Source organism: Hyperolius riggenbachi, chromosome 1 (genome assembly GCF_040937935.1).
Source record: "Hyperolius riggenbachi isolate aHypRig1 chromosome 1, aHypRig1.pri, whole genome shotgun sequence".
NCBI classification, from domain to species: domain Eukaryota; kingdom Metazoa; phylum Chordata; class Amphibia; order Anura; family Hyperoliidae; genus Hyperolius; species Hyperolius riggenbachi.
The window spans coordinates 462161224-462178602 of record NC_090646.1 but is presented as its reverse complement, the minus strand read 5'-3'; the positions used below and the strand labels follow the sequence as shown (position 1 = coordinate 462178602).

At 48.1% G+C, this 17379-nt stretch overlaps 1 protein-coding gene across 2 annotated transcripts in view; it reads right to left on the bottom strand.

The window, feature by feature from the left end:
• Positions 1-9002: 9002 nt before the first annotated feature.
• Positions 9003-17379, bottom strand: part of TRPV4 (transient receptor potential cation channel subfamily V member 4) — a 142894-nt gene continuing 134517 nt past the window's right edge. For both annotated transcript variants that reach the window (XM_068239279.1, XM_068239290.1), the window contains 2 exons: positions 13035-13159; positions 9003-9831 (listed from right to left, as the gene is read on the bottom strand). In XM_068239279.1, the coding sequence (XP_068095380.1) occupies positions 9683-9831; positions 13035-13159 (274 nt within the window). In that variant the 3' untranslated portion in view covers positions 9003-9682. The remainder of the gene's footprint in view (positions 9832-13034; positions 13160-17379) is intronic.

The following is a 17379-nucleotide window of genomic DNA, read 5'->3' as shown; positions in this document are numbered from 1 at the left end:
GAAACACGATGCTGACAGCATGTCTGTGTGCCACATGCCAGTGAGGGTCTATTCACATGTAAGGTGTTGCCTTGCATGGCACTCTCCTCCTCATTGCCACTTCCCAGAGTTCAATTCACATACATGGCGGGAGGCCATGATTTGTAGTTATACCTTGACCACCAAGTACACTTTAGGAACAGTATCCCACCCCATGGATATAAAGGCTATAGAATCATTCAGCTACATACAATGCATGATATGTGTTGGGACATAGATGTATAGTTTGGGTATAGAGTAATGTTCACAGACTGCTTAGCCATTGTACCCCTACCCCCTCCCATGTCCCCCTTTTGCCCTTGCTTTGGCAATGCTTGTATGAATCTTGGTCATGCCAATAAAGTCATATTTGATTTGTAAGTCCAATAAGACTTAAGTAAAATCAGCTCTTTATTGAAAAAGTCATTAAAAATGACATACAAATAGTTAAAATGGCCATAGCAGCGACAGCCCACTGTTTCAAACTTAGATGCTCTTTTTCAAAGTCACAAGCTATATACATATATTTTAATCACTTGTTCAATAAAGAGCTCATTTTACTTAAAGGAGTCATCAGGCAAAAGAAAAAAAAAAAAAAAAAAAGCTTTACTCACCTGGGGCCTTCTCCAGCCCCCTGCAGCCGACTGTCCCACGCTGCTCACCCTGCTCTCGGGCTCCCCGCAAGCTGTTCAGGCCAACCTCGAGGTCGTCCTTACTGCGGCTGCGTGAAGCACCGCTGTCAATCATGGCCACGTGGTCCGCGGCGTACTGCGCAGGCACAGTCGTTCTGCGGCTGCGCAGTACGCTGCAGGCAATGTGGCCCTGATTGACAGCGCCGCTTCATGCAGGTGCAGTAAGGATGACCTCAGGATGGCGGCGGAGAGGTCAGCGTGGGACAGTCGGCTGCAAGGGGCTGGAGAAAGCGGCAGGTGAGTAAAGCTTTTTTTTTTAATTTTGCCTGATGACTCCTTTAAGGAGGTGCCAGCCTCATTGGTCTTACACTACTTGGTCACTGGTACTGTGACCTAAGGCTGTGGCACACCACTTGTCTTTTTTGCATGGGTGCTCCACCACACCTTGCCAGGCGAGAGAGGCTCCAGCCTCAGGGCACAGTGTAGAAGGGGGCGCACAACTCACTCAGCTATCATACCCCTATTGTGTTTGAAGCAGACAGAAATAAGAAAAGGGGATACATAGCAGTGACTGCAAGCCAGAAAACTAGAGATTAAGGTGTTGAGGGCCCTGGGGCACCTCTTAGTCTAATAGCAATCAGTGTGTGACGGCTGGGGTGAGAGAGATTTTGGAGGTAGGCACTTTGATGTCTCCGCCTTGGGTGCTGGAGGACCTTGTGCCAGCCCTGCACCTTGCTATAGTTGGGGTATAGATGCAAAAATCCTGTCTTGGACAGCACAGTATTATAAATGCCAATACCCAGAGCCGGATTAAGGCTAAATGGGGCCCTAAGCAAAGTAACTGATTTGGGCCCCCCCATCATGTCGTAATAGAATCAGAAGATGCAGTTGCACAGCAATATGTCGCACACACCGGGCAGCCGAGCTACTGGTTGCTATGGGCAACAGCACGCTTTCCTCTGTGGGTGCACAATGCAGGGAATAGCAGCGGCAAAATGCAGAGTGAGAGATGAATGGCTGGGACATTTGCACTCAGGGGCTGGGGCACCCCTGTAAGAGGGCGCCAGATATCAGAGCAGCAGCACTTTCCCCCTGCATCTCCAGCCTGGCAATAGCAGAAAGCTCTGGACACCGCCAAACCGGAAGCCGTTCCCCAGACAGAATTACATAACCACTCCCACCACCGAACAACCAATTTCCTCCCAAACTAGACAGCCACCATGCAGCCTCCATCCCAGTGAATACGATAGTCCAGCAGAGAAGGCAGCCGCAGTGGGGGAGAATGACAGCACCAGATGAATCACATTCACCTATTGCGATCCAAGCAATAGAGGTCCCGTCATCCGGAGCCCATCTGTCTCCTCTAGAGTGCTGCCGCTCTGTTACTACTACTATTACTACTTCCTACTTCATGTCTGATCTGAGAATCAGGAAGTTCAGAGCGAGCGGCTGCACTGTAGAAGAGACAGATGGGTTTCAGATGACGGGATCTCTATTGCTTGGATCATGGATAGGTGAGTGAGCGTTTGCCATCTGCTGCTATCATTCTTGCTGCAGCTGTGGTTCTCTGTGGGAAGGGAGGGTGGAGTGGGCAGCGGCAGAGCGCACAGTAGCAGGAGGGGGACCTAGGAGGAGAGCCTGGCTCTGAAGACAATCAGCAGCGCACGGCATCATTTGACAAGACAAGACAAATAACATTTATATCGTGCTTTTCTCCTGGTGGACTCAAAGCGCCAGAGCTGCAGCCACTAGGACGCGCCCTATAGGCAGTAGCAGTGTTAGAGAGACTTGCCTACGGTCTTCTACTGAATAGGTGCTGGCTTACTGAACAGGCAGAGCTGAGATTCGAACCCTGCAGAGCCCTTAAAGGGACTCCAAGCAGTGCCTGTGGATATGCCTTTAAGCATACCCACAACTAATTCATTACATCCTCACACCTACCAGCATGATGTTTGTAATTATATCCCCCTGGGTTCCTTATATTTCATTGCATTGTGCTGAATCGAGCTGCCAACTTTGGAGAAAAGTCGTCCTGTGGCCGTGATTTCGATCGTGAAAATATCAAAAACTAAAAGGCATAGAGCAGTTGTTTATATATCATTGGAAAGAGGAGAAAGAGCTTTAAAATGATATGAATCTTTCCATAGTTACTGCACTGCTCAGAGTCCCTTTAACCATTATACCATCCAGCCACCGCTGACTTTGGAGAAAAGTCGTCCTGTGGCCGCGATTTCAATCGCGAAAATATAGAAAACTAAAAGGCATAGAGCAGCCGTTTAGATATCATTGGAAAGAGGAGAAAGAGAGCTTTAAAATGATATGCATCTTTCCATAGTTACTGCACTGCTCAGAGTCCATTTAACCATTATACCATCCAGCCACCGCTGACAGGATGGCAAGGGCTGGTTTATGTGCTAATGGGGCCCCTTTGACTCTGAATGGGGCCCCAAGCGACTGCTTTTGTTGCCTGGTCGGTAATCCGGCCCTGCCAATACCTTTCCTGCAGGAAGAAGGCACTCATGATGTCACCTCCTCTAGGGGAAGAACTTAACACTTTCAGCTACATCAGAGTCCTGTGTCGGCATACAGTGAAAAGGGTTATATTGCATCTTTACCTGAGATTTCATCCAAGTACTGACTGACAAGAGTAAAAAGTACAATTATAAAAGCTGAATCCACTTCAATCCAGCACTGTGATACACAGGTGAATCCTTGCACGCTCCAACATCCTGGCCATTTGAGTGTTGCTCCAATCTTACGTTTGGCAATTATAAAAGCTCTCCCGATTTAGTGAACACTGGGGAAAAAAAAGCAATCATTCAAACCTGGCTTGGAAGTATTCCAGATTATCCAATATTAGGTTGAAAATGGTTTTAGCACTTGCCTGGGTTGTATTGTTCAGTGAGGGTTATTTGTGATGTTGCTATCAGAATACCCATAGCAAGAACTTTTTGCTTTAGTGAACCTGAGGTGACTGACATTTTATTTGTATCTATATTTGCAAGTGTGTGCACAGAACGTCATCTGCACAACTGCTGATTCTCTGCTGCCACCTTATAGACATCTGCATTTGACAAAGCATAAGAAACTAAGGTCCCTCAGAGATGCTAGGCTGTGGTAAGAACCGGGTAGCTAGCAAAAGCCACACAGCCAGCGGTGCAAGGTAGCTGTGCAAGGTAGTTAAGCACCAAGGTTCCTGCCTCATGCTCACAGGGAGAAAAAATAACAGCCAGAACATCAGCTACTCTAGTCCCTGCAGGTGAGTGCGCTGCTCTGCAACTCCAACAACTTATCTGCCGATGTCTTGCCCGCTGCAGCTGTGGGTGTTGTGACTCTCCGTTTTACTTTTCTTTTCAACACCTGGACCTCTTACACATATGATATATTTAATGAACTAAAAACCCTTTAATTCCCAATAGTGCCCCTTCAACTTATGCTGGTCACAACAAAAACCTGACAACTTTTTCACTCCTTTCCTAGTTCATCCAAAAATCAGCTGGAGTTCTTCAGGCACTTTGCAGCTAAAAATCCCAGCTTTGATCATATTATAAGATTAGTTCAGTGAAAATAGTGAACAGCGGGCTGCATAGGCACAGCTGTTGCTTCTTGGCTCTGCATCACCAGGATGTCCGCAATACAAGGGGCTGGGTACAGAAAGCTCTCTGAGGAAAGCACATCCTGCTGCTCTGGATGTTTGTGCTGCAAGGGTCACCTGGTAAATATGCTTCTGAAGAGGTACTATGAACATTTCACATACTCTCTTCAAAGCATTTACATCCAAATGAAACAAGCTACCACTAATGTACATGGACCGTGGTTTTCAAAGAACACCATATTCTTAATTACCTCTAGGAATCTAATGACTAAAATGTCTGGAAGGACTCATGACTTGGGTCTTAAGTATGCCCATCAATGATGCAACCTTACCACTTCTATGTAATATGAGGGATTTTTGAATGTAACTGTTCAATGATACCCATCACAAAGATCAACATTGTATCAGCAATGGGTACCAGCTTTGCTACTGCCTTCAGGGGCAGGCATACAGCTGTGCAGCGGCAGGAGGGCACATGCCCCTCTCTGGCTCATTCTGTTGCTACCGCAGCATCTTCTAAGTGCTGCTGATCTTCCACTTTACTCCTGGGAAGGGATGCGCACAACTCAGCATGACACAGGCCCCAATGTAGGCTGCTTCCACCACTGATAACTATCTCTAACCCCGAGTCTCAGTAAAAAAAATGTGGGCAATACTTCTTATTTGCTGAATCAGTCAACAAAAGATATTTTTATAAAAGCTAATGTGGCCTCACATAAAGCTATGGCAGAAGCTGACAATCATACTGCGGCCATTTAAAAGTGAAGCGCAACACACACACAGTATTTGGCTACCATTTTCCTTCTGAAAATAAAAACACTATGCCTTGATCAGGGAGAATAGGGGCATTTCCAGTGGTGGTCCACATCAGGGTTATTGGATTACCAATTTTGTCTTCAGTTCCAGGACATGCCTGCTTCCCTTACTTCTATACACAAGTGCATTCAAAACTTTTTTTCAGCAAGTTGCTGCTGCTTTGAAGCTGCCAAAATGCTAGTTCTGGAGAGGCTTTTGGGTAACAGTGATATATGGAAGGGATGAAGCCTCTGACATTTAGGAGGACAATTCCATTAAATTTTCCGTAATTGACTGAAGAGATTAAAATGGAAATCTTTCTCCATTCACCTTATCATAAAGACATACAGAAAAAAGGATACCCAGAGACACGTTATATCATATGCTTGCAAGAATATTCATCCCTGCCCTAGGAAGAGCATCAAGTAGCCTCGCTTCTCAGCCACATACTTGGAATGATATACAGCACATCCGCAGTGAGGAAATGCATGCCAAGAAATAAAGTGTGTGTGTGTGTGTGTGTGTGTGTGTGTGTGTGTGTGTGTGTGTACGTGCGCGTGCGCACACGCAAACACTCCATAGATTGTTACTTATTACAGTACTTCTATATTAACCTCCCTGGCGTTCTATTTCCCCAGGATTTCCGTGCAAAAAGTGGTTCAATTAATTTCCAATAATTGTCAACCTTTTTTTTTATTTTTTGCAATCATTTTTTTTTTAAATATTGAATTCAATACAGGTTATTGTATTGAATTAAACTAAAAAAAAGTGTTTACTGTGAGATGTTGATGACACTGTGTGACCCTGGTGTCATCAACGCTGATCGCCGGGGGACATGAAGCAAAATCTGCCAAGGGACATGGAAGAAGGCACCGAGGAAGCTATCAGAGGTACGCAACGAGGGATCAGCTCGCCAATGGTGAATATAAGACCCAGATGTGTAGCCAGGTGTATAGTTTTGCCAGATGTATAGGTAGGCAGATATTTTACCAAATGTATAGGTAGGCAGATATTTAGCCAGAAGTATAGGTAGCCAGATGTTTTACCAGATGTATAGGTAGCCAGTTATTTAGCCAGATGTATAGGTAGCCAGATGTTTTACTAGTTGTATAGGTAGCCAGTTATTTAGCCAGATGTATAGGTAGCCAGATGTTTTACCAGATGTATATGTAGCCAGTTATTTAGCCAGATATATAGGTAGCCAGGTGTCCCCCCTTGCCCCCCCCCCCCCCCCCCCCGATCCCCCACCCCCCAGTCTCCTCCAGCCCCGATTTACTAACCCGAGGGTTGTCTCCTGCGGCGGCTTCTGTGCAGGGGAGGGGGGGGATCCCTCTTCCTTGTGGGCTGGTGGCTGGTCGGGGATTCCCCCTTCTGCGCAGGGGGGGGGGGGGGGGGAGATCCCCCTTCTATGCGGGCTGTTGGCCTGGTGTCTCCTTTCTGCGCAGGGTGGGGGGGGGGAGATTCCCCTTCTATGTGGGCTGGTGGCCGGGTGTCTCCCTTCTGCGCAGGGGGGGAGATCCCCCTTCTATGCGGGCTGGTGGTCGGGTGTCTCCCTTCTGTGCAGGGGGGGAGATCTCCCTCCTATGCGGGCTGGTGGCCGGGTGTCTCCCTTCTGTGCAGGGGGGGAGATCCCCCTTCTATGTGGGCTGGTGGCCGGGTGTCTCCCTTCTGCGCTGGGGGGAGATCCCCCTTCTATGTGGGCTGGTGGCCGGGTGTCTCCCTTCTGCGCAGGGGGGGAGATCCCCCTTCTATGCGGGCTGGTGGCCGGGTGTCTCCCTTCTGTGCAGGGGGGGAGATCTCCCTCCTATGCGGGCTGGTGGCCGGGTGTCTCCCTTCTGTGCAGGGGGGGAGATCCCCCTTCTATGCGGGCTGGTGGCCAGGTGTCTCCCTTCTGTGCAGGGGGGGAGATCCCCCTTCTATGCGGGCTGGTGGCCGGGTGTCTCCCTTTTGCGCAGGGGGGGAGATCCCCCTTCTATGCGGGCTGTTCGGGGACTCCCCCTTCTGTGTGTGGGGGGGTCCCCTTCTGTGCGGGCTGGCTGGGGGTGGCTCTTCCCTCTTCCTCCCTCCGGATCCCACGTGCGTCCCCCCGTACCCCCCCCCCCCTCCTGATCTCCTATCCTCCCCGGTATCCAGCCCTACACTACTCACCCGAGGGCTGTCTCCTGCGCCGGCCGCGATTGCCACCCTCCTCCTCCATCACTGAAGTCTCGGTTCTGTGTAACTACAGTACGCGGCTTGGTGACGTCACCAAGCCGCGTACTGTAATTACACAGACCGGGACTTCAGCGATGGAGGAGGAGGGTGCCAATTGCAGCCGGCGCAGGAGACAGCCCTCGGGTGAGTAGTGTAGGGCTGGATACCGGGGAGGATAGGAGAATAGGAGTTCAGGAGGGGGGGGGGGGGGGTACGGGGGGACGCACGTGGGATCCGGAGGGAGGAAGAGGGAAGAGCCACCCCCAGCCAGCCCGCACAGAAGGGGACCCCCCCACACACAGAAGGGGGAGTCCCCGAACAGCCCGCATAGAAGGGGGATCTCCCCCCCTGCGCAGAAGGGAGACACCCGGCCACCAGCCCGCATAGAAGGGGGATCTCCCCCCCTGCACAGAAGGGAGACACCCGGCCACCAGCCCGCATAGAAGGGGGATCTCCCCCCCTGCACAGAAGGGAGACACCCGGCCACCCCCTCCGCACAGAAGGGGGAATCCCTTCCCGCACGCACTTTCTCTGCCCGCCGGCTGCACAGGGATTCCCCAGAGTGGCTGGATGCTAGTTCTGCACGCTGGGGGTAGCACAGATCGCTACCCACAGCGTGCTGACAGGCATCCAGCCACTCTGGGGAATCCCTCTGATGAGGGAAAAGTGGAGCCGGCGGTGCAGAGAAACAGGAAATCTCCCTGGCAGTATTGACGAGCCCAGCTCGTCATTACCACTTTCAGCATGTTTCTGCTGGACGAGCCAGGCTCGTCATTACCTCCAGGGTGGTTAAAGCCCTTTGTGCTCAGATATGATAGGACCGCTTGCCTCCATTTCCTCTGGGGAGAGGGTCATATTATTACAAACGGAGGTGATCATGCTGTTATTGCAAGGATTGTGCAGTGGCAGTACTAGCTCCAGATACTGAGACCCAGCCTTGTTGTTTCAGGGCAGAAAATGACTCTGGAAGAAGAGGCAAGGGGTCACTTGGCAGCATTAAAGCAGGAAACATAAGGGAAAATCAACTTCTGTTAACACATCTTGTAAATACATCAGTCCTGACAAGTCTTTTTTTTTGTTTAAAGGACTTCCGAGGTGAGGGGGACCAAACAGATTTTACTCACCTGGGGCTTTTTCCAGCCCCTAGCAGCCATCTCATTCCCTCACCACAGCCCCGTTCCTCCGCTTTGCCCCGCTGGCCGCCCATGATGATCGCGGCGCAGTACAAGCCAGAGGACATGGTCGCGCGGACATGAGTATCCGTGCAGGTGCAGAAGACCCATCCCGCCAGCGGGGTCACGAGCGGCCACCAGGACAACGTGGAGGGCCGAGGCAGCGGCGAGGGACTGAGACGGCTGCTGGGGGCTGGAAGAAGCCCAGGTGAGTAAAATCTGTTTAGTCGCCCTTGCCTCGGAAGTCCTTCAAAGTCATTACAGATTATTTTTCTTATTAATTTGCCACCACATGGGTACTGTATTTCCTAAGCTGAAAATAAATTCAAACCTCTGTTTAGAGCAGGGATGTCAAACCGGTCCTACGATGGCCGAGGTCCTCACACATTTTTGACACAGCTCAAATTAATTGATGGGACTAAATCAGGAAAGGCGTGGTCCATCAGGTAGAACACATCCCTCTCTTTCTCAGTCCATCCTAAACACTGGCATGGATCTGGCCCTCCAGGCCTGGAGTTCGACACCTGTGGTTTAGAGTATAACCGACAGTGATTCCAAATGACGATCACAAAAAAAAAAAAAAAAAAAAGCTGTAAGGAGCAGGAACCCTTGTTATTTTTTTGAACATCCCAGACTGTAAAAGACCAACCTGATAGTTTCTCCTAGGAGCCCTGGGGCAGATTTATTAAAAACAGCACAAGAGGAATTGAGGGAAACTTAGCAGATGACCTAAGCAAGGATTGTGAGCTTTGAGCAGCTACTTCACTTTGGTACGCAATGTTTTCTTGCACTGATCATGATAAATCTTCCCCACTGTGAAATGTGCACATGACAGTAAGGTAAGCAGGAAGGAATACGTTTTAAATCTTGTAATGCATAAAAGTGAATGAAATGGATTAAATCTCTCTTGACAAAAGAGAAATTTGCCATCAAAGGCATTTTCATTCTTGTAACAATTGTTCTGCCGCCTACAGTATGATGGGATTTCATTGTCAGTGTTTTAGCTTTTTGGGATGCAGGTTTCATTTTTTGCATATTAAAATTCTCATCTGAAATTCACAAGTTTTTATAGGTAAAAAAAATCTTTATAAAAACAAAATTTCCAGTTTATTTCTGGAATTTAATCAGCTGATTCAGCCATATAAAAAAAGCATTTGTGCAAATGCGCCAAGTCCCAGACTGGTTAGCAGCACAGATCAGTGGACCTGTTTGTTTCTAATATGGTGAAGGCATTTGTGGTCATCAAAGAGGATGAAGAATCAGATCTGAGCCTTCTCTTAGATATGGGTGTCGTCTTTCTTCCAGTTCTGGGGGTAACTTTGCCTCGGGTAATTCGACATAGGTTCCAAGGGAACCACAACATCATCAGAATTGTGAGGTACTTTATGAAGCTCCACCACTCGAGGCACCACAGAAGACCACCGATCTAGAAAAGTGAAATTCGCAAAATTAAATTTGATAATTACCACAATGTGCAGCTTACAGTGATATTAGCCTCAAACAGGAGGATTTCTAATAAATGAAACTTTGCAGATTTGGTGTAGCTTGGAAAGACTGAAAGGCATTAAAATCTACCTCTGATCTCTTACAGTACCTACCACTTGTCACTACTGAACCACTTTCTTCTCCAAAGGCCCCCAACAAACTTGCAGATGGAGATCATTTTAGATGCCTTTTCCAAGTGTGTACATGTGTCCGCCATTGTCTGCCTGGATCTCATTTGTGATTAGAAATGCTGGAAAATCATGCTGCAGAGACCCGGAAGCTCACTTCTGCGTGTCCTCCTCTGAACAGAACAGGACAGGACATTATGCTCGGCCGGGAGTCAAACAGCATATTTGAATGTATGGTTGCTGTTTCGAAATTGCCATCCAAAATGATCTATGTACCTAATGCATGTCCTCAACTCCAGGGATTGCCTCCCCTCCAAGCAGACTGAAAGGCTCCTCTCCACATTACCCGGGGGTACATATCTCGGCGCCGCTCAGTTCGGAGCGGGGAGAGCCGAAGGACGGCTCTCCCTGCTGCCGCTAAACTCCGAGGTGGCATTAAATACTATTCCCCCTCCAAGTTGTCGCAACTCGGAGGTAGATGTAATTCGGGGTCTGGCAGCCGCCAAAGCCCCGAATTGCCGCTACGTGGGGCGTGCATCATAACATTGCTGCAATGACGGCGCCCAGTTTCGACGCTCGGCTCTCTGAGCCGCGCGCCGAAATGAACTGATCCATACCCAGGAGCCTGCTTATTTCTTTTCATATGCCAAACTCCTCCCCCCACAGACTTACAGTAAAAAAAGGTAGGTTTAAGTGTTAAATTTGCTGCATTGCATCCCACCACATTGCAGCATCTTGTTTAACAGGCATTTGAGTGGCTCCTGCTTCGGATTTTCTCACCTCATGTTTTTACCATGTCACTACTTTACATTTTCGGAAAGGTGAAAACAGAATACTGCAGGAGTACCCTACTGTACTGTATAGGGATTATGATTTTTCTAATACAGTCATAACTAAACCATTGTCTAGAAATCTTTAATGGCTGCTCAGTATATCCATTTAATGGTGTATTGCTTTCCTTGTGTTGTTGTAAACTAGACACACAGCATTAGTCAAGCCTGTGGGCCTTTTCATCGGTAATATGTCATAATTATAACATTATTAAAAAAAAAAGAAAAAAGAAAAAAAATATGGTAGTATCAAATAAATAATTAGGGAAAAAAAACACAAACAGCAAATATATCTTGTAACAATAACACCATTTACTTAACACAGTAGATTCATTTAAAACATTTGCAAGATAGCCCTTAAGCGTGTCGCTGCTGTAAAGTCTGTTTGGCCCCTGAAGGAGTCATTCATTAAACAAGCTACACACAAATAATCTGCTCTCCTTTTTGCCAAACCTTTCTGTCTGTTATCAAACGTCTGATGGATCATTTAGTTCCAAGATCAAAACAGAATATTGGCAACAGAAGAAAGTATGTTAGCTCTGTATGCTAAGAAAAGCAGTGACTCATAATATATACTTATATATTATATACATACACACACATGGCGCATCTGAAAAGTAACAACCCTTCTCAATGAATCAATTCAGCAACCATTTTATTTTAGACACGCTGTATCATCTGATTATATCTCTACATAATCACCTTCATTATTTAAAGAGAATCTGTACTCTAAAATTCTTACAATAAAAAGCACACCATTCTATTCATTAATTTCTCCTGGGCCCCTCTGTGCTGTTTCTGCCATTTCCTGCTGCAATCCTGGCTTGTAATTGCCAGTTTTAGGTAGTGTTTACAAACAAAAGACATGGCTGCTACCAGAATGTGATCGGCTGAGAGGAGCTCAGTCTGTGACTCACACAGAGCCTGCAGGGGGCGTGGGGATGGTGTGTATAGCTTCTATCCTATCACAAGCAGAGCTGCACATTCCAGCCCGAGTGCCAGAGCCCCACAAAGCCGTCAGAGGAAAGAAGATTAGATTATATAACAGAACTAATACAGCCACTGTGCAACTAGGAAAGTCTGCAGTGAGACACCACGTTAGAACAGGTATAGGAACTTATAGGATAGAAGAAATAAGGGTGACAATTTTGTTAGAGTCTCTTTAAGCATGTATTGCATCTTCTTACATGGTTTTTAATCCCATTGTTGTAGTAGCATCACACTCCTCACCTATGAGTTGGAAGGATAGGGGGGCTTCATGTTAAAGGATACCCGACTGACATGTGACATGATGAGATACACATGTGTATGTACAGTGCCTAGCATACAAATAACTATGCTGTGTTCCTTTTTTTCTTTCTCTGCCTGAAAGAGTTAAATATCAGGTATGTAAGTGGCTGACTCAGACAGGAAGTGACTACAGTGTGACCCCTCACTGATAAGAAATTCCAACAATAAAACACTTTCCTAGCAGAAAATGGCTTCTGAGAGCAAGAAAGATAAAAAGGGGAAAATATCAGTGAGGATCACACTGTAGTCACTTCCTGTCTGAGTCAGGACTGAGTCAGCCACTTACATACATGATATTTAACTCAGAGAAAGAAAAAAAGGAACACATTATAGTTATTTGTGTGCTAGGCACTGTACATACACATGTCTATCTCATGTCAAATGTCAGTTCGGGTATCCTTTAAAGGTCAACTGAAGTGGGAGGAATATGGAGGCTGCCATATGTATTTCCTTTTAAGCAATACCAGTTGCTTGGCAGCCAAGCTGATCTATTTGGCTGCAGTAGTGTCTGAATAACACCAGAAACAAGCATGCAGCTAATCTTGTCAGATCTGACAATAATGTCAGAAACACCTGATCTGCTGCATGCTTGTTCAGGGGCTATGGCCTATGGTCTATTTGAGGCAGAGGGTCAGGTGTGTGTGTGTGTGTGTGTGTGTGTGTGTGTGTGTGTGTGTGTGTGTGTGTGTGTGTGTGTGTGTGTGTGTGTGTGTGTGTGTGTGTGTGTGTGTGTGTGTGTGTGTGTGTGTGTGTGTGTGTGTGTGTGTGTGTGTGTGTGTGTGTGCGTGCGTGTGCATGTGCGTGCGTGTGCGCGCGTGTGTGTGTGTGTGTATATACATATATACACACACGTATATATATTCATACACTTTAATATCCTCCGCTCTCCAGCCTACCTCTCCGTAAGTGTCTCACAGTCTGAGAGAAGCCGCCATAATACTGAAATGTTTCATTCTTTCCAGGATCCTCATTTATAATGCCAAGATTCTGATTCCAGTGGGACCAATTCACTTCATCCACCCTGAAATGAATAAAAGCTCATGTCAAAAGGCCACAGATTTTTAGCTTCATAAAGACAGAAACCCTTATATATCACAGTGGTTTATTCCTAGCTACAATAAGTGTCCTGTTACTGAATGATATTTTACACCAGTTGAAAATGAGAGAACTGTCATTTTTTTTTTTTTTTTTTAGAAAAAGCTTGGTTACCGCTACAATAAACCCAGCCAATACCATATCCACATTGAATATACATTGTACGTCTCCAGGGACTTGCTGTGGTATACCGTAGGGTCCAGAGCAGATGCTTACTATTCAGACAAATGGCAACTCAGTCCAGTAACCTCCCCCCTTCTTCCCTCAACAAGAAATCAGTCAGGTATCTCCATTGCGTAATAGACAGTAATTGACTTGACACAATTGGATATATGTGAACTGGCCTATAGAGAATCATTGTCGCCTTGCACACACCCATAGCATCAGAATGCAGAACGGTGAACCTTAACCTTTTGGGGACCAAGTACGTTGAATCAAAGTCCATCAGGTGGTGCTACCGTTCTGACTGGACGTTGATTTAACGTCCGCGCTAACGAACCGTCCCGACGCGATCGTGCGCACCGGAGAGGGGAGATTAAGCCGTCATGTGACAGCTGGCATCTCCCCTCAGTGATCAGCAGCCATTGCGTATGGCTGCTGATCACGTGAACACTACGATCGCCGTCGGATCATAGTGATCAACTTGACAGCTGCGGCGGTAGGGGGGAAAAGAAGAGGATCCTCTCACCTTCCTGCCATTCCCACGACAATCGGCGCCCCCCACCACTCTTGCCGGCATTTCTTCTCCTTCTGTCGTCAGCACCGGGACCCAGAAGTGAGCAGCAGTAGGAGCCGAGATGCCGGCCGGAGCGGAGGGATCCGTTGCGGCTCGTCGCTGGAGCCTGGAAGGTAAGTAATTGCTGCTGACAAGGGGGGACACCTGGCCACACAGGGGGAGACAGCCCAGCCAGACCCTGCAGGGATCCGGCTGCCTGACCCCCCCAAATGCCCCCCCCCCCCTTCTGCAAAAATGTCTGGTCCTGAAGTGGGGTTAGGCGACCGGTCCCGAAAGGGTTAAAGTATACCTCAATTTTCCTAGAGGAGGTTAAAGAGACTCCGTAACAAAAATTGCATCCTGTTTTTTATCATCCTACATGTTCCAAAAGCTATTCTAATGTGTTCTGGCTAACTGCAGCACTTTCTACTATGACAGTCTCTGTAATAAATCAATGCATCTTTCCCCTGTCAGACTTGTCGGCCTGTGTCTGGAAGGCTGCCAAGTTCTTCAGTGTTGTGGTTCTGCTATGAACTCACCCTTTCTGGCCCCTCTATGCACACTGCCTGTGTGTTATTTAGATAAGAGAGAAGAGAGAAGCTGCTCTAATCAGCTGGATAAATCGTCCTCTGAGCTGGCTGGGCTTTCACATACTGAGGAATTACAAACAAGGGCAAAGCTGTTTGCAGGAAGAAAAGAGCAGCCTGAAACTTCAGTGCATGGGGGAAAGAAACACACAAATGATCTCTTGAGATTCAAAAGGAATGCTGTATACAGCCTGCTTATCTATGGATGTATTTTCTATGTGTGGACATACTGTACATCAACCTACCGGTACTTCCTGTTTTGGTGGCCATTTTGTTTGTTTACAAACAAACTTTTTAAAACTGTTTTTAACCACTTTTAATGCGGCGAGGAGCGGCGAAATTGTGACAGAGGGTAATAGGAGATGTCCCCTAACGCACTGGTATGTTTACTTTTGTGCGATTTTAACAATACAGATTCTCTTTAAAATCCTTACAAACCATCCCTGCATATTTCAAAAATGTTACAATCTGTATTGCAGACATGCCCGTGGATTCACACGTGACTACTATATATTTTGATGCAAAATCTGTCTAGTGTCAAAATCTGGCAGTTGGAAAATTGCTCCTGAGATTTGAGTGATTAGTCCAACACATACCACATTAATTTAAGCAGAGGTAGAGACGGTCTGACCCCTTCTTACTGTGCAATGAATGTGTCATTGCAGTACATCAAAACTTTAGATGCATGAAAGGATGAAATACATTTAGGCCTCTTTCACAGTTATAACGCATACTAACGCACAGCAATACAAAGTCTGTGCGACATTCACAGTGCACACATTGCGTTGTGTGTAACGTGTAGCAATATTTAGAAAGTGCTGCATGCTGTGCGTTTAGCAATACATTTGTTGCATTGTGTGTTGCACATGCTCAATAATGTTTTCTTTTTTTTTTAAATGTAACGCATGCGCCGTTTTCATTCCATCAGTATGCAAAGAAAACAGCGCACCAAAAGACACAACACAGTGCAAAATAACATCCAATTTCATAACCTACATGCGCTGCGTTAGGGGCACATTGTGCGACTTTAACGTTGCATCAAACGCAACGTCCCACTGTGAAAGAGACCTTAATGTCCTGCTTTGTGCAGACTTTTTGTACCAATGACACAGAGGAAAATTAGGGCTTGATTTCATTCCACATGTACTGTTTCTATGGCTTCCCAGCAAATTCAAAAATTAAAACAGCTGCAGACCAAACCTGAAAGATATGCAATACATTTAGGTTCCTTGCACACTTGCGCGCTGCGTCGCCCCGCATTACTCTTCCACGCCGCAAGGGCCATGCAATTCTATGGAGACTTGCACAGTTCACACGATGCCACTCGGTGCGCCAAAAGTATCCAAATCGCTGCAATGCAGACACAAAGGCTGCAGCGAGTTACTGCAAGATCTGTGCCTAGAGCATGGATTATGCAGCAACGCAAGTCAATGGGTGATGCAGCAAGTGTGCACGATGGGAGTGCGGTGCAACGCAGCGTGCATGTGCGGACCGACAGGAATCAGAGGGCAGGGCCGAGCCTGGGCGGGTGCAAGGCACCCAGGCGCCTGCCTCAGAGGCGCCGCCCGGCCCCGCTCTCTCCCTGTGGCCGCCGCTCTCCCCCTGTGGCCGAAGCTTCAAGCTACCTCCCTCTAGCCGCTGGCGCCGCCGCGTCAGACCTCGATCAGGCGGGCGGGCGCTAGGACCTAGCATGCCGCACTGATATGCGGAAGTGACATCACTTCCGCATATAGAGCGGGTGCGTCCGGCGCCCTTTTCCTGGTCGGGTCGCCTGCTGATTGAGGTCTGACTGAAGCTGCTGCAAGGTGAGGGGGGAGCGGAGGAGGGAGCGGCGGCGGCGGCGCACATACCCCCCCGGCTACCTACCCTGGGCGCACATACCCCCCCGGCTACCTACCCTGGGCGCACATACCCCCCCGGCTACCTACCCTGGGCGCACATACCCCCCGGCTACCTACCCTGGGCGCACATACCCCCCCGGCTACCTACCCTGGGCGCACATACCCCCCCCGGCTACCTACCCTGGGCGCACATACCCCCCGGCTACCTACCCTGGGCGCACATACCCCCCGGCTACCTACCCTGGGCGCACATACCCCCCGGCTACCTACCCTGGGCGCACATACCCCCCGGCTACCTACCCTGGGCGCACATACCCCCCGGCTACCTACCCTGGGCGCACATACCCCCCGGCTACCTACCCTGGGCGCACATACCCCCCGGCTACCTATCCTGGGCGCACATACCCCCCGGCTACCTATCCTGGGCGCACATACCCCCCGGCTACCTATCCTGGGCGCACATACCCCCCGGCTACCTATCCTGGGCGCACATACCCCCCGGCTACCTATCCTGGGCGCACATACCCCCCGGCTACCTATCCTGGGCGCACATACCCCCCGGCTACCTATCCTGGGCGCACATACCCCCTGGCTACCTATCCTGGGCGCACATACCCCATGGCTACCTATCCTGGGCGCACATACCCCTGGCTACCTATCCTGGGGACATATATACCTGGCTATATATTCTGGGGACACTGTCTGTTTGTCATTATGTGCATTTACTGGTGAAAATCTCTCTTATTATGTGCATTTGCTGGTGAAAAGCTGTCTTATTATGTGCATTTGCTGGTGAAAAGCGGTCTCTTGTTATGTGCATTTGCTGGTGAAAAGCGGTCTCTTGTTATGTGCATTTACATGGGGAAAAGCTGTCTCTTATGTGCATTTAGTGGGGAAATTTTGTCAGTAAGAATAATCTTTTGTCAGTAAATTTTTAGGTATTTGTCAGTAAAAAAATAACGTGAAAGGTTGGCAACACTGGCAGGCTGCGCGGCGCAACGGG